Source organism: Anolis carolinensis, chromosome 6 (genome assembly GCF_035594765.1).
Source record: "Anolis carolinensis isolate JA03-04 chromosome 6, rAnoCar3.1.pri, whole genome shotgun sequence".
Taxonomy (NCBI): Eukaryota; Metazoa; Chordata; class Lepidosauria; order Squamata; family Dactyloidae; genus Anolis; species Anolis carolinensis.
Window position 1 is genome coordinate 95,515,634 of NC_085846.1, and position 21,274 is coordinate 95,536,907.

At 41.4% G+C, this 21,274-nt stretch overlaps 1 protein-coding gene across 3 annotated transcripts in view; it reads right to left on the minus strand.

The window, feature by feature from the left end:
• nmt2 (N-myristoyltransferase 2) overlaps positions 1-21,274 on the minus strand; it is a 43,807-nt gene that overhangs the window by 17,525 nt on the left and 5,008 nt on the right. For all 3 annotated transcript variants that reach the window (XR_009999685.1, XM_062957407.1, XM_062957408.1), the window contains exon 2: positions 10,039-10,174. Coding sequence is in view for 2 of the 3 variants with exons in the window: in XM_062957407.1 (XP_062813477.1) it covers positions 10,039-10,174 (136 nt within the window). In the remaining variant the exon portion in view is untranslated. The remainder of the gene's footprint in view (positions 1-10,038; positions 10,175-21,274) is intronic.

Below are 21,274 nucleotides of genomic sequence, written 5' to 3' on the forward strand. Positions count from 1 at the left end.
TTTATTCATCAACTCAATATTCCCACCCCCAATTTTAAATTGATCTTACTGCAGTTCAAAATTCTGTTTCAATATAATATCTTATTGTACTTGCTCCTTCATTCTCAATATTCTAATTTAATCAAACCATTTCCCTACACAGGAAAAAAATATTTATTTTTATTTTTGATTTGCCAGAATTCTCAATTCATTCATGCCAGTCCCTTCTCAATATTCTTATTATACTAGGCCATCACTTAAATAGAAAATTATCTATTTACATTTAACGTGTTTCTCCTTTCTAAATAAACTCCTGTACATTTTAGGCTGCAACCATACACAATACACTATTGACTGGAAAGCAAAACTTATGACGTGTTCAGGACTATAGCCAGTGGGGGTCATTCACATCATGACATGGGAATGAGCGGACAAAGTGCAGGAAGGTTATTTCAGGTAAGCCCTGCATTTTTGGATACCTTGGGAGCTATGTACCATGACCATCAACCTGCCGAGAGACTGGGCAAAAAGCCTGCTCTCTCACGGAAGAGGTCTTCACTCCCAATCTTCTGCAAACATTATTGCTGTTGGATTCAAGCAGGACTTGCTCATCTATTAGGCAGAATGTGGCAGGAACCTCTGAATTGTTAGTAAGAAATCATTAGTTTTTAAAAATGTCTTTTCATGGGGAAAAAAATAAGAAGGATGTTTTTTCCCCATCAAAATCAGAACTGCAGTGAGGTGCAAAGATCTCTTGGATCTCAGTCCATTTTGTTCTTCACTCTATTACTGATCTTTACTTCTAATAGTCACATAATTTCTCACTATTGTGAATCATCTCCTATTCACAGCAATTTGCAGCAGTCATTACCGTCTTGCATTCTGCAGAGTCATACGCACCATTGAAAGCAAAAAATTATTGATGAAAGATAACCAAATCTTTTAGGCAGAATAGAGACCGAGACACATGTGCTTCTATGAGACTAGAGATGCATATGGCATATACACAATAGGTTTCTGCATAGCAACCAGTCATTGTTAGTATTACAACTGCTCTTGACTGAAGCTATGGCTAATATCTTAGTAGCCACATAAATGTAATGTAAGAAGAAAAGTTGGGAACCCGTGGTCCTTCACAACAGGACTGCAGCTCCACCACAGCCGGAGGTGAGGAATCATGGAAGCTAAGGTTCAAAATCATCTGCAGGGCCAGAATCACTTCTGTTTACTGTAGGGCAAGGGAAAAGCCATCTCCTTCAAATTTTATGGTTCCTAACTGGCAATTGTTTTCTCAGTTCCTCTTATTACCACAATTCACAACTGTAACATCTGGATACTTTAGCTCCCATGATTCCATTTTATGGGAACCTGGGACCTCTAGTTTGGACTCTTTGCTAGACTTCTTGTATCTCAATTCATTATTTCACTATTACAATGAGATTAAAGTTACTTGCTACCAAGAACTTCTTTTAAAAATAGCTGTGGGAGAATTGATGTAAGGGGTTTGGAGCAATTGAGAAACAAGTGAGTATTTTGTCTTGGTGATGGAGGAACCAATACTTTTGCTCTCTTTGCCATTTACTCAGTACTTGTTAATCTCATATTTTCAACTTTGCAGCAATGAAACAAATGTTTACAAGTGATCGGAAACAGTTTAAATGCCCAGTTTTACAATTCAGAATAGAACTTTATGACTTCCATTTCAATGAGAAATATTATTTTACGTACCACTCAAAATTCAAGGAGCTCTTTCTAATCTATCAGTACCATTAAAGTGCTGTTATTGTGTAATGTGAAAGAAAGATCTTCCAATGCAAAATCTACAATATTATCTAGTCCAGAGCTTTGTAAACTTTTCCACTCACGGCTAATTTTGGCCTAAGAAATTTGGACATGACCCCTGGGTATATAGGTATATGAAACGGGTATAACACCCAAACATTTACTGAAAACAAATCAGCATCTGCAAGGCTTGTTAAACGGTCTGATTTTCCTTTTTATAAAGTACAGCTGAAGCATTTTCTGTAGAGTGTACTATAAACACTGCACAACAGATTCATGTAAATGTCCTAAAACAGCCTCTAGGCGAAATTCAGAAAAAACATGTTGTGACTACAACACTGGTCAGGTTTAAGAACTAGTCAACACACCAGTATTACAGGAATAGGTGTATTTTTTTGGCCGAATTTACATCAATACTTCCTTGCTGCAGGGCAAAAACGTATACCATTGTTTTAAAACACAAATTTATAAATAATTCAATAGACCTAATTCAAGGCTTCTCTGTACCGTCTAATGTTAGGATACAACTGGGTTCTGTTGTGTATCTATATATATTCCAAACAAGAATGCTATGTTTTAAAAATTTAAGATATTTGAGGCTGCAAGTACATACGAGGGTTGAATGAAAAGTAATGCCTCCACTTTTGTTACTTAGGTTTGGACGGGAATATTTTAATAAATAAATGCAGAAATAATCCTTAGAATGTGCTCTTTAACTACCACTAGACAATTGGATACATTTCTTCCAACAGTGAACAAGTTTTCTGAAGCTGTCACAGAAGATGTTGACACTTTCCGCAACCAGCATCTCACAGTACCCATCATGCACAGATCTTCCGATAGCCAAGCAAAGCAATGTGATCCACACGTTCTTGTGAAATGCCGATCATGTTTGAAATTTCTCTCTGAGTGATACGATGATCGTCCTGAATCAATCTGTCAACCTTTTGCTTGTGAAATTTGGTGGTTGCTGTCACATGACATCTAATTCTTTGTTTGTCACACAAGTCAGATGTTCCCACCTCAACATCTTTAAACTTACTTGCCCAACAACGCACAGTACTCACATCAACACAATCACCATAAACAGCTTGCATTCTCTGATTAATCTCCTTTGGGGTGACACCTTCTGCTGTCAAGAATTCAATGACTGCACATTGCTTAAGTCGCATTGACCGACTGTCTGCGCAGGGTTCCATACTTCGCACTTTACCAACACAACCGTTCAATGCTAAGTCTTCCCGCCAAATGGAACTGTAGAGTCTACTGAACAAGCCAGTACCTGCCGCATACCAGTACTGCCATCTGTTGAGGAGTTATGAAGGTGGAGGCACTACTTTTCTTTCAACCCTCGTACAACCCAAATTAACCAGATATATTCTCAAAGTCACCAAGTTGAATGCAATTAAAAATAAAGGATGAACAAAAACACTGAATTCAAACAGACATAATTTTGTTAATATTGAGTAGACATGCACAGTTTGATGTCCCATTGTTCTTTTAAATAGAAAATTATTCCAAGACACCTACTGTCAAGGACAGAACGCCACAAGATTCAAAGTAACAGAGTTTATTAGATTACAGAACTCAAAAATGCCCGTAAAACACAAGGGCCAGGCAGTTTTTGCCTTTAGGAGCAAAAAGGGGCAAAAGTAAATGTTCAAAAGATAAACCGGATTAAACCGGAGTTTAATCCGGGTAAAAACAAACTGCTTGCGTCAGCCTGGGTATAAACGAAACGAAAGCCAAGGAACAAAAGATACAAAGAATGCAACTAATTGGCAGCAGATTCCTCTCTGCTGCCAACACTGTGCTTAGAGTAACTTGCGTCGCTCCCCCACACACACAGCGGACAGGATCTCCAACACGAGTAAAACAGCCAAGGATTGTAGCAGTTGAGTAGACCAGTTCCGTTCCGTAGATCAAAGCCAGAAGCAGACGTTTGTAGTTTTTCCAAGTCCAAGAAGGGGGGAAGACAAGCCGTGGTCAGTTCAGTCCGAGTTCTCAAAGCAGGAGATGGCGTCCGTCAAGAAGACGACGGAAGGTCAAGCTAATAAGAGTAAGCACAGGTTTGCACAAACAAATGCCCACACAATCCCTCCCGCCGTCTGACCCTGGATTCCAATCAACTTACGTCACAGCACAGGAAAGCACACAAGTCTTCAGGGAAGCGTCCCACACACACACGGATCCCAAGCGTTTGCCCAGATTACCTTGCCCAACGCAATTTGCAATTGCTCTCAAGCCCCATTTTATGCCAGTTACAAATCTTCATCACTGTCAGCTGTCCTCCTTAACCCGGGCGTTTCCTCATCACTTTCCTCGTCAGAGCTGGAACACCTCTGACTACGCCCAACATCATCTCCAGCTGTGGATCCCGTCCCATCCCTCCAGCTAAACCATGGGTCTAATCCTGAAGGTCCCCATTCATCTTCTGTCCCATCATGGCCAGTGGCACCCACTTCCTCCCTTACCCGAGTCCAATCCATCTCATCCTCCTCTGAGCTAACCAGCCCCTCCTCCATTCTCTCCGTAAACCCTTCGAAAGACTCCTCGTCAGATGGTGCTGCAAATATGTCTCGCAGTCTTTTTCTCTCTCGCTCCTCGAGAGTATCTGACTCTCGAGGAGTCTTACGCCCACGTCTGTCAGTAACAGAGCCATGAGGCTCAATCATAACACTATCCCCTCTCACAAAGGCCTCCTCCCCCGATGGCGGAGAAGTGGCAGTGATACCCTCCGCTATAGCACCACGACGACTAGAGGTATCAAGTTTCAACAGCGAACGATGAAAGACTGGATGGACCTTTAAACTAGACGGTAAACGCAAACGAAACGCAACAGAAGAAATCTTTTTAACGATAGGAAAGGGACCCAAATACCGAGGCGCAAACTTTCCCCCAGCCTGTTTAATATGTTTGGAAGATAACCACACCAAATCCCCTTCTTCCAACTCCTCCCCTGCCTGCCTGTGGCGGTCAGCCTGAGTCTTCTGCGTTGCCTTAGCTTCCAACAGTAAGCGACGGGCAACATCATGCAATGCAGCCATTTCCGAAGAGCGGTACACAGGGTCCGAAGAGACCACATTGGTCGACGGCGCCACACCTCCCCGTGGGTGAAAACCATAAGTTAGCTCAAATGGCGTATGCTGACTAGACGTGTGCACCGCATTGTTGTAAGCAAATTCCGCCACCGGTAACCACTTTACCCAAGCCGTGGGTTGATCTAAACAAAAACAACGCAGATACTGCTCTAAGAGCCCATTAACCCGTTCCGACTGTCCATCCGTTTGCGGATGGAAAGCTGAAGACACGTTTAACTTAGTCCCCAAACACTCATGGAAATGTTTCCAAAAGCGTGACACAAATTGCGGAGCCCTATCTGAAATAATCACCTCGGGTGCTCCGTGCAAACGATAGATGTGCTTTGTAAATAGTAAGGCCAACGTAGGGGCCGCCGGAATGGTTGAACAAGGAATAAAATGAGCCAGTTTACTAAATAAATCCACCACCACCCAAATACAAGTATAACCCCCAGACTTAGGCAAATCTGAAATAAAATCCATGGAAATGATTTGCCATGGCCTCTCCGGAACAGGTAAAGACGATAACAACCCTCTAGGGCGCCCAACAGGCGTCTTACTCTGCTGACAAACGGCGCAGCTGTCACAAAAGCGCAGAATGTCTTGCCGCATCTTTGGCCACCAGTAGCTCCTGGTGATAAGCTGTACGGTCTTGAACCTGCCAAAGTGCCCAGCCATGGGTTCGTCATGGTGGGCTCTAATCACCTCCAACCTGAGGGTCCCTACTGGTACGTAAACCTGCCCCCTACGCACCAATACCCCGTCTTGATCCTGGAGATGCGGCAGTATGGTACGGTTACCTGCAGAGAGCAGCATCAGTTGCTCCTGAGTCCACACATCATCCTTCTGAGCCTCAAGGATCTGGTCATGTAACCCAAGCTCATTATCTACAACACACAGAGAGGCAGTAGGCAAGATGGTCTGACATACTACCTGCTCATTGGTCTTAAATTCCGGCTTGCGGGATAAAGCATCGGCCCGCAAGTTTGCCTTCCCCTCCACGAACTGCACCTTGAAGTTAAACCTGGAGAAAAACAAAGCCCAGCGGATTTGACGCTGGTTTAACTTCTTTGCTGTTTGCAAGTGCTCTAAGTTCTTGTGATCAGATCTGACCACGATCTGGTGCCGTGCCCCTTCAAGCCAGTGCCGCCACACCTCAAACGCCACCTTAATCGCCAACAACTCCTTCTCCCATATGGTATAGTTCTGCTCGAAGGGTGTTAGTTGCCGCGAGTAAAATCCACAGGGACGCAAGGTCCCTGAGGAATCCTTCTGAGACAATACAGCCCCCAACGCGTAGCTAGAAGCGTCCGCTTCTACCACGAACGGTCTGTCAACATCAGGATGGGTTAGTATGTTGTCCGATTGAAAACTAGACTTTAGTTGTAGAAACGCCTCGTGAGCTTCCCGCCCCCACACAAATGGCTGTTTCTTGCGCAGAAGCTGCGTCAAAGGTACCGTGAGCTTTGCAAAATTCGGAATAAACTCCCGGTAGTAATTAGCGAAACCCAAGAACCTTTGTACATCCTTCTTAGTCTTCAGCTCCTGCCATGAGTTGACGGCGTCAACCTTATGTGGGTCCATTTTAAGTTCCCTACCTGACACTACATGACCTAGGAACTCCACTTCAGGCACATGAAAGACGCACTTGGAAGCCTTGGCGAAAAGCCCATTAGCCCGCAGTCGGTGCAGAACCTGCTTGACATGTTGACGATGTTCTTTCTCGTCCTTAGAAAAAATCAAGATATCATCCAAATAAATCACTAAAAATTGATCAATTAGGTCCCTGAACACATCGTTCATGAACCTCTGGAATACCGCAGGAGCATTACAAAGCCCAAAAGGCATGACTCGGAACTCGTGGCATCCGAAACACGTGTTAAATGCCGTCTTCCATTCATCCCCTTCCCGTATACGGATTAAGTTATAGGCCCCCCGCAGGTCAAGCTTGGTAAAGACCTTAGCCCCTTGCACCCTTGATAACAGTTCCGAGATTAAAGGGAGCGGGTACCTATCCCGAATGGTGTATTTGTTTAGGATCCGATAGTCACAGACCAGCCTAAGTTCCCCAGTCTTTTTGGCTACAAAGAATACTGGTGCCGCAGTTGGAGAACTAGATGGGCGAATAAACCCCTTGGCTAAATTTTCATCTAGAAACTCCCGCAAAGCTTGCCTTTCCGGTACAGTCAAGGCATACAGCCTCCCTGCTGGCAGTTTCGCACCTTCTGCCAACTTGATGGCGCAATCATATGGCCTGTGCGGTGGTAATTTGTCCGCTTCTCTTTTACAAAATACATCCGAGAACTCCCCATACTCAGCAGGCACTCCCTCCATATCAGAATGAGTAACATTTAGAGTGCAACAATCCTGCCTCTTTAAGATCACTTTACGTGTTGCCCAATCTACTTGTGGGTTTACTACAGCTAGCCAATCCATCCCCAGGATCACATCATATCTAGGCAAGCTCGTAATATCCCACACAAACGTTCCCGTTACTCCCTGCACCTCCCACGTTACTGCTGAGGTTTCATGGTTAACCACCCCAGTCTCCAGCAGTCTCCCATCTGCTCCTTCCACCCACACGTCGCATGCCTTGCGCACTCTAGGAATGCCATGCTTCTTAGCAAACTCAATATCTACATAGGAGACCGTAGCTCCTGAGTCCAGCAGTGCCAAAGTAGAAACAAGTTCCCTTCCCCCAACAGATAATGTAATGGGTACGAAAACATGCTTCCTCCCCTCAGTTGACTGCTTGAGGAGCCCTAGTGCGTTGGACTCACGTCGCACTAGGGCTGGCCTTTTCCCGAAAGCTGGGAAGGTTTCACATTACAATTTTTGGCAAAATGCCCAGCATTCCCACAGTACAAACACAAGCCCAGCTGCCTCCTACGGCTCTTTTCCTCTGTAGACAGCTTTTTAAAGACCCCAAGCTCCATGGGCTCTTCCCCCATCACCACAGGTGCCCTGGTTACATGCATGGGTGGCGCACACATTGCTTTTGAGTGTTTACGAGCCTCGAACCTTGCGTCTAAACGCAGCACCTTAGCTACTAAGGCGTCCCAGCTTTCAGCCGGCTCCAAGCGTGCTAATTCATCCTGGAGCATATCACTTAACCCGGCAGTAAATAAAAGCATGAATGCATTTTCCCCCCAATCCAGCTGGTGGCGATACAGGTTAAACTTATTTAAGTAATCCAAAACAGTCCCCTTTCCCTGTTTCAACCGATACAGAGCCCACCCAGCGTTCTCCGTGCGGAGAGGATCCCCAAAAGTATCAGTTAACAACTTTTTGAAATTATTCAAATTGTCCTTGACTGGGTCATTTCCCAAAATTAAATTAGTGGCCCATTGTCCTGCGGGACCGGTCAACAAACTCAAAATAAAGGCCACCTTGCTAGTGTCTGTAGGAAAAGCATGAGCACTGAGCTGAGAAAAATAAAGCTCCACTTGTGCCAAAAAGGTTGGCAACTTGCACCTGGTTCCGTCAAAGCGTTCAGGAGTCAAAACATGTCCTTTCACAGCCTGAGCTGTTTGGCTAACGGTAAAAGCCGTTTGCAATTGGTCTACTTTGGCCCGTAACTCATCCATCGTCTTCCTGACGGGTTTATTGCTGCAATAAACTTTTTATGGGCGTTGGGCAATCTGTCAAGGACAGAACGCCACAAGATTCAAAGTAACAGAGTTTATTAGATTACAGAACTCAAAAATGCCCGTAAAACACAAGGGCCAGGCAGTTTTTGCCTTTAGGAGCAAAAAGGGGCAAAAGTAAATGTTCAAAAGATAAACCGGATTAAACCGGAGTTTAATCCGGGTAAAAACAAACTGCTTGCGTCAGCCTGGGTATAAACGAAACGAAAGCCAAGGAACAAAAGATACAAAGAATGCAACTAATTGGCAGCAGATTCCTCTCTGCTGCCAACACTGTGCTTAGAGTAACTTGCGTCGCTCCCCCACACACACAGCGGACAGGATCTCCAACACGAGTAAAACAGCCAAGGATTGTAGCAGTTGAGTAGACCAGTTCCGTTCCGTAGATCAAAGCCAGAAGCAGACGTTTGTAGTTTTTCCAAGTCCAAGAAGGGGGGAAGACAAGCCGTGGTCAGTTCAGTCCGAGTTCTCAAAGCAGGAGATGGCGTCCGTCAAGAAGACGACGGAAGGTCAAGCTAATAAGAGTAAGCACAGGTTTGCACAAACAAATGCCCACACAATCCCTCCCGCCGTCTGACCCTGGATTCCAATCAACTTACGTCACAGCACAGGAAAGCACACAAGTCTTCAGGGAAGCGTCCCACACACACACGGATCCCAAGCGTTTGCCCAGATTACCTTGCCCAACGCAATTTGCAATTGCTCTCAAGCCCCATTTTATGCCAGTTACAAATCTTCATCACTGTCAGCTGTCCTCCTTAACCCGGGCGTTTCCTCATCACTTTCCTCGTCAGAGCTGGAACACCTCTGACTACGCCCAACAGCATCTCCAGCTGTGGATCCCGTCCCATCCCTCCAGCTAAACCATGGGTCTAATCCTGAAGGTCCCCATTCATCTTCTGTCCCATCATGGCCAGTGGCACCCACTTCCTCCCTTACCCGAGTCCAATCCATCTCATCCTCCTCTGAGCTAACCAGCCCCTCCTCCATTCTCTCCGTAAACCCTTCGAAAGACTCCTCGTCAGATGGTGCTGCAAATATGTCTCGCAGTCTTTTTCTCTCTCGCTCCTCGAGAGTATCTGACTCTCGAGGAGTCTTACGCCCACGTCTGTCAGTAACAGAGCCATGAGGCTCAATCATAACACCTACAATACACACATCCACTTTAATAGCCCATAAACAACACACAATTCAGATCACAATCTGAATTTCATTTCCAAGGTAAAATTGTAATAAATTGAAGCTCAACAACATAATTAGATTTTTAAAAATCTGACAATATTACTGGATAATGAGGGAACACTAGAAGAGAAAGGCTCTACAAAGTGGATGTTGATACTGAAAAGTAACCAATTTTAGGCAACATTTACCCTTTTTAAAATTACTTTGCAGACTTTATTTCTACCTTGAAAAATCCGTTAATGTAGCTTGTCTCTCAAGCAATTATTTTACCACCAATTGTGAAAGCATCCTGTTTGGTACAACTAGCATGGCCTATTGCGGATTTTCACACCAAGTTACCAAAGTGAAAATGAAGCCCAGGCTCTCACTTTTGAAGGTTGTTGGATTTTAATCTCTTGGGAGTCAGATGCAGAGTCTGATTTGGTACCTCCGGAGTTTGGTTTTTCCTTTTTTCGCTTCTGTTTCTTTTTCTTCTTTTTTGCTCCCAAGTCTCCTCCTGGACTTCTGCAAAGAGAGAAGAGGAGTGTGTTTGTTTGAGATAAATAGTACAAAAACCTGAAAATGCATATAAATAAGAACCTGTAAGTGCAGAAACATATTTTTTTGGCAAATGAGTCCAGCAAACAGTAAGAAGAGGAGGAAGTGGACTCATACATGGTGATTTCACTTATGACAGAACCTGACTTCAAACTGCCCCCTCATTTCCCAGAGAGCGGCACATCAGCATTTTGGAGGCACACAGGGTAAAAGAAGGGAAAGTGATAGGTAAGTACAGAAATAATCAATTACCCCTCCCAGGGGGGCATGGGAAATTACTTCCTTGCTTCCAAGACTTGCTTCTAGGGCACTTTTCGGTAGTCCCCCATTCTAGAGTCTATAATGCACTTTGGAAGGGGCAGGGGTTTGCAATACTCTCTGTATTTGTAGAGCTGTTTTTGCCCTGGATACAGGATACACTGGCATCTGCTGCAGTGCTTTACTTGGTTGAAGTTGGACTTCTTTAGGACTGTTTTAATGGCCCGTATACTCACAAATGCACACTGTAGCAGATGCCAGTGTTCTGGCCGCTGCAGTTTCACGTCAACTCCAAGCTGACCTATAGTGCCAGTGTAGATCAATGGTTCCCAACCTGTGGTCCCCAAGAACTAAAATATGGTCTGTGGCCTCACTGTTACTACATCGTTGAAACGAGTGCAACTAGTCTCGCGAAACCCTCTTATAGTGTGGAGGCAACAGGGATGTCGGGAGGGGAGAGGCTGACTATTATTTATTTATTTACCCCACCTCTCTCTACCCCAAAGGGGACTCAAGGCGGCTTACATATGGTAATTATTCAGTGCCTTAAACACATACAAAACACTGAGCTTAAAATAAATTGAATAAATAAATTAATATATAGTAAACATTTAAAATTCCATTCAATATTAAAATCACACCACCCACAAATTGTAGTCTAAGGCCATTCCGTAGTCATTGCACATATTCCAAATCTATTATTGCACTTTGCTATTCTCCGAAAGCCTAATCCCAGAGCCAGGTTTTTACTTCCCTTCTGAAGGCTACGAGGGAGTGGGCTGATCTATGGGAAGGAGTTTCACAGCCGAGGGGCCTACGAAAGGGATGACAACAAGCCTCCTGACTTCTTCTTCTCCTCCTCCTCCCTCCCCCTGAGCAGAGCCATTCCATGTGGCATCTGGAAGCGGGGGCACCTTGGTTTTTAGGCCTGTGCTTGGGATTATTTGAGATGCTGATTCTGAAAATTGCATTGGATAGACCACATCAGCTCTAGATTATTAAATATGGTTTTCTGTGGGCGAGTAGATGGCATTATTGGATAGCATATGTTCTGTATCAGAAACTAAAGCTGATGTGGTCTATCTAATACAATTTTCTGAATCAGCACCCCAAATAATCAAACTGAATATAAAGTTGATCAAAAACTGATTTGAAACCCTTTTGGTGCTAATGTTGGAGAGTGGTTCCTGGTCAAAAAAAAGTTGGTAACTACTGGTTTAGATGGAGCCAAAGTAAGCATTTAACCCATTATGAACCTCATACCCATTGGGGATATGTTGTAAGACCTCTAACGAGTACCTGAAAACATACCATGTAATTACACTGGAGAACCTAGATGGGCCAACAAACAGTTTGGGTCAGTGGGGATGACGACGACTGGGACATTTTTTTTTGGCATGTAGGTAAGTGAATCATGAATCCATGGATATATTTTTAAAAAGCATGGATAAGAGGGCTGGACTGTGGTGTAAGTTTTTATTTTGAAGCTGGGATCAAAGTCAGTACATTTTCAAAATTGCTTCTGACTCTGATGCCACAGCCCTTCTTTTGGGTTTAGCACAGGGTAGACAACTGTAGCCTTCCAGGTGTTTTTGGATTGCAACTTCTGTGTTCCTTCATCACTGGCTATACTGTTCTGCTCTTAGCTGCAGCAGAACATTTGGAGAGCTTCCCCTGCCTCCGGGTCCAGCCCTAATATAAAACATTGCTGGTCTAGACAGAGATGCATTTTTATGCACCGCATGGCTGTAATACAAAACACTGTTCCTATGCCAAAGGGGGGAGAAACCACACATGTTCTTTCACAGGAACATTAGGCAAACGCCAAGAGTGACTGCGGCAGTGACACACACATACATACACACAGCGTAAGAGTTGTCATAGCTACACTTTTCTAAGAATTAGATTTTAAACCCAGTATAATGGAAGGAGAGCAGTTGCAAGCCTAGATTTTAATCATATTGCAGCCAAGTAAGAAATACACACTGCAAGGATTTCCTTTAAAAGCAATGGGTGTGTATGTGTGAAAAAGGATCCTAAAATACATTTGGTAAATTCAAGCAGGCAGCCAATGCTATCACTAACAATAAAATGAATTAAGCCTTGCAGAACTTGAGCAGAGGTGTATCCATGCAGGTAGGGTACGTAAAAAGAAGCTTAATTACATAATCTCCATCCCTAGAACGACACTATCCAACATCAGCCACAACCCTTGTTTAAACAGGTCTTTACAGTGAAGCAGAACAAAAAGAGCCTCTTGGGGAGGAAAAATACTACAGTACCTCCAAGTCACATTACATACATTCAGCCTTCTAGTAGAAATAAATGTATGTGAAAGCTGCCTATACCTGCGTGCCACAGAGCTTTCCTATCACATTATGTTTTGTAGCAAGTTTATGCAACCCACTGCTGCCCTGAGCACTGTTTTATCACATCACAACAGCATCACAGGCTTGATTTTTTTTCCTTTTGTGGTCAGCAGCATATAGCCCAATTTCAAAATGTCAATGTAGAGGAAAGTGGCTCCATTTACATACTCGGCTCACACCAAAGAAGAATATTACAAACATCTGTCCCCTCTTCTTAACATGATAAGTGAAGCTGCAGATCAAATGAGAGACTGTGCGTTCAGTGTCACAAAAGGATGCTATTTAGAAACACAGCAAGACATTTGACACAATCACATCTTTAAGCAACATGCCAGTTCACAAACACCTTTGCTGCTTTGCTGCACATCCGCAGACAACAAACAATACTGAGAACTGAAAAGCAAAAATGTCATGTAGAGAATAGTAAACAAAATCTTGATCTTTCTGGCTTTTTATTAGAGTCTTTTTTGGAGATAACTTGCTGTTAAGTTTCTTGGATGGTATGCCAAACAGTTGTAATGCTCTCCAATTAGACCTTTAAAAATAAAACCACGGCCTTTTAATTTTCTACCAATATAACTATTATGGCTTTATTCAAACAAGCCATAATAGTATTTTTGCTTCACTCAAACAAGGAATGATAGTATTTATTGTTGTATGCATTCAAGTAATTTCAAGCATATGGTGACCCGAATGCAAACCTTTACTGCAGTTTTTTTTTTGGCAATATTTGTTCTGAAGGGGTTTGCCTTTGCCTTCCTCTGAGGCTGAGAGAGAGCGACTTTCTTACTGGCATCTAGTGGGTTTCCATGTTAAGCAGGGATTTGAACCTTGGTCTCCAGACTCATAGTCCAATGCTTAAAACCTTACACCATGCTGGTTTGCATTATAGTTATTAGTCTTATCATTATTGCTTATTTATGTAGCACCATCAATGTACACAGTACTTTACAAGTAAAATACACAAAGGTCCTGCCAAAGGTGTACAATTTAAAATATATGTGTTTACTCATGTAAACTGGTTAGGTTGTTGTCGAATTATGTCACAATTTTATATATTTCTATGCATCAATTTTATAGTAACTTGAAATTTATTTTATGTTGTGGTATTTTATTGTATATTACTGGGCTTGGTCCCCATATAAGCTGCCCCTAGTCCTCTCGGGGAGATGGGGCGGGATATAAGAATAAAGTTGTTGTTGTTGTTGTTGTTGTTATGTGCTTGTGCACATACACACACAAAGGGAAGGAATAATAAATATATCAAACTATCCCATGCAATTCTAAAACAAATCATCCAGATAAAATACAGAAAATATTATGTAGTATAAAGAAAACTAACAAATATATAGAATCAAAATATGTATTCAAGTCGCATGTCAACTGTATTAATTTCATAGGGTGTTCTCAGGCAAGGAATCCTCAGAGATGTTTTTGCCAATTCCTTCCTCTGAAATATAGCCTAAAGCATCAGGGAGCTTTAGAATTGCAGAAACATGAGTTCTTTATACAAAACTAAGCATGCTTATGCTACTGGTGGACAAAGGAATAGAGGTGTAAAATTTATGAAATTCTGAAGCCATGGGGGTGACGTGTTTCTTGCTTTCTTCAGGAAAAAAATATGTTTTAATTGAAAAATGCAATAGTAAACTCCGTTACAGAGTGAAACTAATGTCATTACTTTGCAAATATAAATAAAATTATTTTATATATAACTGTACCATAAAGTTACCATAACTGATATTATTCATAATATAATTACAAACTGAACTTACATTGCAAAAAAATATTTTGAGTTACAAATGGCGCTACATAGATGTTGAAATGTAAAGAGCACCTAAACTATAAAGAACCTATTCAGTGCTGCCAGTGTGAGGACCAAGCAAAATAAACATCAACAAACCTGAAGAAAACATTAATATCAGTAAATCAGACAAAAATTATTTCACCTCCACTAGCTCACCATATGTCAAGCAGATGTAATGTGTTAATTTCCATAAAAAGAAGTGAGAGAATGAAATCAGGAATTGTGATGATCTGATACTACACAAAACAGGAATCTTCCTCTTATATCATTTAAAAAATAATTTTAGAGTCATTATGTGAACACTTTGTCTTGTATATTTTATTCATCATTTTAAAAGAATTTATTCATTTCATTGAAAAAAATAAACAAAAAAAACTATTTCTATTTCACCCACAGCCTTTACTTCATCGCATTGGATCAAATAAGGAGGTGTGGTTCCTTACAAGAATGCAAACTTAAGCTGGAGGCTGTCATTGCTTCAGGCTTGCTGGATATACTTAATTTCTTAAATATGGCCTTAATTGGAGCCTGAGGCAATAAACATACACTTACAATTAAAACAAAAACCCTCTTGAGCCCAGGACCTTGCACTGAATATCAACATTCAATTGAAATCACATTTGTTCCATTAAGAAAAATCTACTCCTGGTTCCCTTATCCATTACACAAATTTCCTTTATTTCAATAATACAATTTTGACAGCTGGGAAGGCAGGAGGAAAATAATTAATTTTGTTGTTGCCACCAATATACAACTGGAAAGTAGAAACCCAGAGGAATCTCCAGTCTACCTCCAGTCTATCTTCCAGATCTATACAGTACGACTTCTAGTTAAGTAAAAGTAAACATTGGGCAGTGCAACTTCAGAACTTTTTCCGAACGGTGACCCATTCACACTACACAATTATAGCACTATCACTCTATTTCAAATGGTATCATTGGCATTTATTTATATAGAGAATGGGCATCTACAATTGCTATGACTCACTGATCTGGAGGTCCCATTATATCTGTGGTTCTCAACCTGTGGGTCCCCAGATGTTTGGCCTACAACTCCCAGAAATCCCAGCCAGTTTATCAGCTGTTAGGATTTCTGAGAGTTGAAGGCTAAAACATCTGGGGACCCACAAGCTGAGAACCACTACATGATACAGATATATGTCCCAGTTAACAAAGTAGATGCGTTCTTGGAAATCACTTTTTAAATAGAAAACTTGGTAGCAGAAGCAGAAATAGGAAGAACCAAGACAGGCTCCTATACTATTAAAGCAGAGTTATTCAACATGTTTCTGCAAACTTTTTCTTCCAAACTAAAGATGCATACATGACACAAAACAACCAAATGAGGTGAGTCTTGCATAAGTACACAGAATATTTACCGTAGAACTTTCCAAAGTTCACTTAAGGTTTCCTCCAAAAGCAAAGGTTTCTTCCAAAATGCAGGGGACATCTATTTGCTTTTTTATTTTGTCATACATCATATCACTGTAGCAATCTAAATGAATACAGTTCTTGGAAGCCTCTGATGAAAGATTCTGGGAAAAATGTGATCACAAAGAATTAACCTATAACCTCTTCGGTTGGAAGAGGATTTTAGGAATTCCTTGAAGCCACTTCCTGTCTGGCTCTCTTTGAGGCTCTCCACTGAAAAAGTTTGCCTGCTTTATACTTCAAGTATGAGAATTTTAGTTCAAATAAAAATTTGCATGTACCCTAATAGCTAAGGCTCCTGTTCAACCAATAACCAGGTGTGCCCAAAAGCCTTCCTAATCCTTCTCAGAGGTTTCACAAAGAGATAAATAAATGCAATAAATCCAGGGCATTTTTTCTATCACATTGAGGATAGATAAGAATTAATACCGTATCTTTCAATTGTAAGACACTATCGACTGTAAGACACACTCTAATTTCCATACCACCACCAATAAAATGCATAAAATCACCTGCAATTCTAAGACACACCCATTTTTAGAGATGTTTACATAGGAAAAGTGTGTCTTTGAATGGAAGAAATGTGTTCACAATAGTTATATGAAATCTGCTTATACGTGAACTTCAGCAAAGAAATCCTTTACTTCTGAAGCTGCTAACACACTGCAGCTTGATTGTTTGCCTCTGTGTGCAGATAAGAGAATTGCCTCGCTTTCATGTCAGAAAGGAAATCATGCCACATATTCCCTTGCACTAAGTAAGAATTTATTATGAAGTATACATTATTAAAAGGGTGCTTTACTCAGCCTATTTCTAAGCAGGACTACAAACATGTTTCTAGGCTTCAGAACTTTGGACACTGATTATTTTAAGCATCCCGTGGGGAAAGAATATCAAGTAGTTTAACTGCAAGCTACTGTTTACTTCTGATGAAAAAGCACATACATAAAGATGTAGAGACACAACTAGAGGCAAATGCAATAATGAAGAGCCAGTACAAAAATGCCCTTTCTATACTAGATATGCAAATAAAAATCTATGGATGTTTACAAGCCCCTCAACATACACACGAGCTGATGGCATGTAATGGCTTGAATAATTGACTGTGACTCCGGAGATCAAGCTCTGAATCCCTATTCAGCCATGAAAACCTGTTGGGTAATATTTGGCAAGTCACACTTTCTCCGCCCAAGGAAGGCAATGGCAAACCTCACCTGAATAATTTTTGCCAAGAAAACCAGTGATAAGTTTGCTTTAGGCCCTATCTACACTGCCATATAATCCAGTTTCTGAATCCAGATTATCTGCTTTGAACTGGATTATTTATTTATTTGTTTGTTTAATTTATATACCACTCATGGCAGTGTAGACTCATATACGGGCAGTCTGCAAGTTACAAAAATATAGGTTCTGTAGATTTGTTCTTAAATTGAATTTGTATGCAAGTCAAAACAGATACATTTTGGAAAAAAAATGGCTTGTTGTGGAAACAAGGATTGGTGATAAAGCTTCAGTTGAGACACCTTTTCCCCATGATCACTCTTCCAGGAGTGGATTTTCTCACTCCTACTCCTAACTATGAGCCATTTGTAAATCAGATGTTTGTAACTTGGAAACTGCCTGTAATCCAGTTCAAAGTAGGTAATCTAGGTTCAGAAACTGGATTATATGGCAAGGTAGATCCAGCCCTAGGATCACCCTAAGAGAGAAATTATTTGAAGGCACATCACAAGAATGTACACATATACATTTAACTAACAATTTTTGCTGATGTTCTGGTATATTGGCTTGCCAGCTTTCCAAGTTCAGATCCAAAATGCAGATAAGAGAAATCTCAATGAGCATTAATTAGGCAACACTAATATGGGACAGTATGTTAATACTGTGGTTCCTTTATACTCGTGTCTCTTGAAGCTGATTGGGTATTGATGGCAGAGTGGTCTCAGATTTGCTTTTTCACTGAAACCGATGCATGAAGTCTGTGCAACTGAAGCTATCAACCAAAGGAAGCTCTCAACTCACAATTGCACATACTCAAACTACAACTAATGCTTTCCACATTGGATGAAAGATCTAGAAGGAGCTTTGAAGACCACCTGCAATGACCCCTGATAGTCACAGAGAAAGCATTCCTCTTACACTACATCCCTGCAGCATAAATATTTACATTCCGACATGCTATATTAAACCATATGTCCACTCCTCCACATACATAAGTCACCTCAAACGGCCATTCTGTGCTTTACAAAGAGAAGACTGGTTTAAATAACCCTTTGTTTACAATCACTATAGTAAAGGTGCAAAATGATCAGAGTGATGCTGGGAATCCCGGAGAACTCCAGCGGATCCCAGCGCTGATATCATCACTTTGAATCTGGCTGTGTGGCTTCTCCATGCCTGTACCCTCTCAATGAAAAATGGAATGACCATATGTGGCACATGGAGGAAGAAAACAACAATTCCAGCAGCACTTGGAAAAGGGGCATCTGCGTATATAAAGGGAAACTTTTGAGTACATATGTCTTTACCAGAATTTTGGTTATTTTACTGAATGACTGCCAGAAACCTCAGGTTTTCATTTCCAACAGCCAGGATCCACAATGGATTTCCCTTCCCTAGAACCCTTTAGAGGAGATATCCCATCCCTCCTGATGCCAAATTCACCACTGCAGCAAACAGTCCATGGGGACCACATGCCTTTTTATATTGAAATATTTATGTCCAGAAGCCTCTATGAGTTTTGGATCTTTTAAGAATCCTTTATCAACTTTGCTAGTCTCTTAAAATATACTGAATTTTCCTTTTTTGCTGTTACCACATATTTAGCAGTTGAAAAAAGATGTTCACCTCCCATCTGCCTCAGCCTGCATGGCCAATGGGAGCAAGCAATGGGAGCTGGTGATGGGAGCTATAACTCAACAACATCTGAAGGGTCATGACTCCCTCACTCCTGGAATACATGGGCCAGTATTCGGAGACAGCACAAAACAGTGTTTTGTGCATGCCACACGTAACATTGGGATCCCTAAGCCCACTCCTCATAAAGCAAAGCCATTATTTAAATAAGCTAGAGCTGATGCAGAAACCATGTGCACTTGTGCTGAATTAGCACAAAGCAGAGGCATTCACTTTTCAAGAAAATGACAAAGCAGAGAATATTCTACAATCAGGCAGCAGTGCTGGCAGAAAAACAAGAGGTAAGAGGGCTGGTGGAAAGAACGGGACAAATTTTGCTTAGCACACATAAAAATAGGGGAGAGAGAATATGAAGACTGTCACCTTACATTGGATCAGACCACTGGTCCATGTAGTTTGGTGATATCTAAACTGACTGGCAGATGTTGAGTCTTTCCTAGACCAATTTTGGAGATGCCAGGAACTAAAATACAGCACAGCTTGATGCTGGAGGGATTCTGGAAACTGAATTCCAAACTTTTACAAACTCTGGACAGGGAGCATGCACAAACTAGAGCTCTTTCTCAATGTTATAGTGAAAGCCAAAAGAAGCTGGTACATAATAACTGTTCAGAGGTACTGAGTTATAGAGAAAAACAAAGTTAGTTAATCCTGCAGTAAAAGACAGTCAGCCCCCAAGTTACGAACAAGATATGTTCTATAGGTTTGTTCTGAAGTTGAATTTGTTTGTAAGTCAGAACAGGTACATTTTTAAGTGTAACTCCAGGCAAAATATATATAGCATAGGGAAGTGTTGACACCCCGGTAGTGTTTATTTTGTTGTCTGTACTCTTTACAGACGATTTTCAATCACTTTTCTGTCCCTGTGATAATGGGATTTTGAAAAATTTGGGAAGAACCTGTAGTTCAGCATGAATAGCATATTTTCTAATGGCATGGGCATGTCTGTATATACCACTATATTTCACAGGTGGAAACCAGGACATATGTGGCTAAGTAACATCAGGGTGTGGTCAAAATGGCAACAGTTATTAATTAGAAAAACACATAAACTAGAAACTGCAGCAATATGCTTTTGACTGAGTCTGTTGGGAAGGGCAAGATTCTGCCTTCAATTGAAGGGGGGAACAAGAGAAAATAGAAAGGAAGAGAAGAGAAATTGGAATATTTTAAAAGCAGTTGAACAAGTGGGGCAGTGGAGGATTGATCGAGACTCTCCTTTGAAGATTAATTGGGATGGAGACAGTTGCAATATGCATGTCTCAAAACTGAACACATGGTCAGGAAAAATCGGAGACTTCTTCAGATGTTCTCCTACAACTCGCATTTGACTTATACACTCACTACAGAATTTGGACACCCTTGGGTACTCTGTGTAAACAGCTCCAGATCAACATATGGACGACAAAGTCTGAGGGGCCACCCCTGGGAATAAAAAGACTGGGGACACAAACAGAGCATTGTCGCAGACTCGCCTGGAGGTTAAGTGACAAGTACCAGAAACCCTTCAGAGGTAGAACATTACCCAATTGAATGTAGTACAATTTCTTCCTCGAGTATCCAAATGTGTGCCACTCTAATTAGCTCTGTTATCTCAGACCTCATGCTGCAAATTGAATAATACGGCTGGAGCCTTTGGAGAGTTGAAATTATCCTTTAAGATTAGTAAGACAATAGATGCAGCACACTTTTTAATCACCTGCGAAGGCTGTGATTATCTAGCATATCCTACCCTCATAAGATCCACAAAACATCAGAAATGTGTTTTTTTATTTATTTAATGTATACTATAATTCCATGTACAGTTATTCAGATATAGATTCTACTGCATTCAGTGGTGCTTCCTCCCAAGTACACTGGGGATTGCAGTCTTCATTTACATCTCTACATGACTTTTCAATATCCAAGAAGAGCAGATATATGCAGTGGGATACTAAAGAAGTACATAAAGAACCACAAATCCTACAATATCTTTCTAGACCAAATATATTTTCAACTAAAAGGATACAAGCAATGGAGGAGTAGGATGCATATCTTAGGGAGGGCATTCTACAATTCGGGAGCAGCTACTTTTTCGTGATATTTTACTCCCAAAAGAGTGTCTATTGTGCAGAAATTTCATGACAGATCTTATAAGTTCAAGGAAGGGTGATATGAGAGAAGACACCTAAGATGTTTCAAGTATAAGCCCGAACATGGCAAAGATAAGCGTCATCTAGTACAATAGCAGTAAAAAATACCGTATGTTTTTCCCTTTAAAAGAAAGGCACCTAGTCCTATTGTGTGT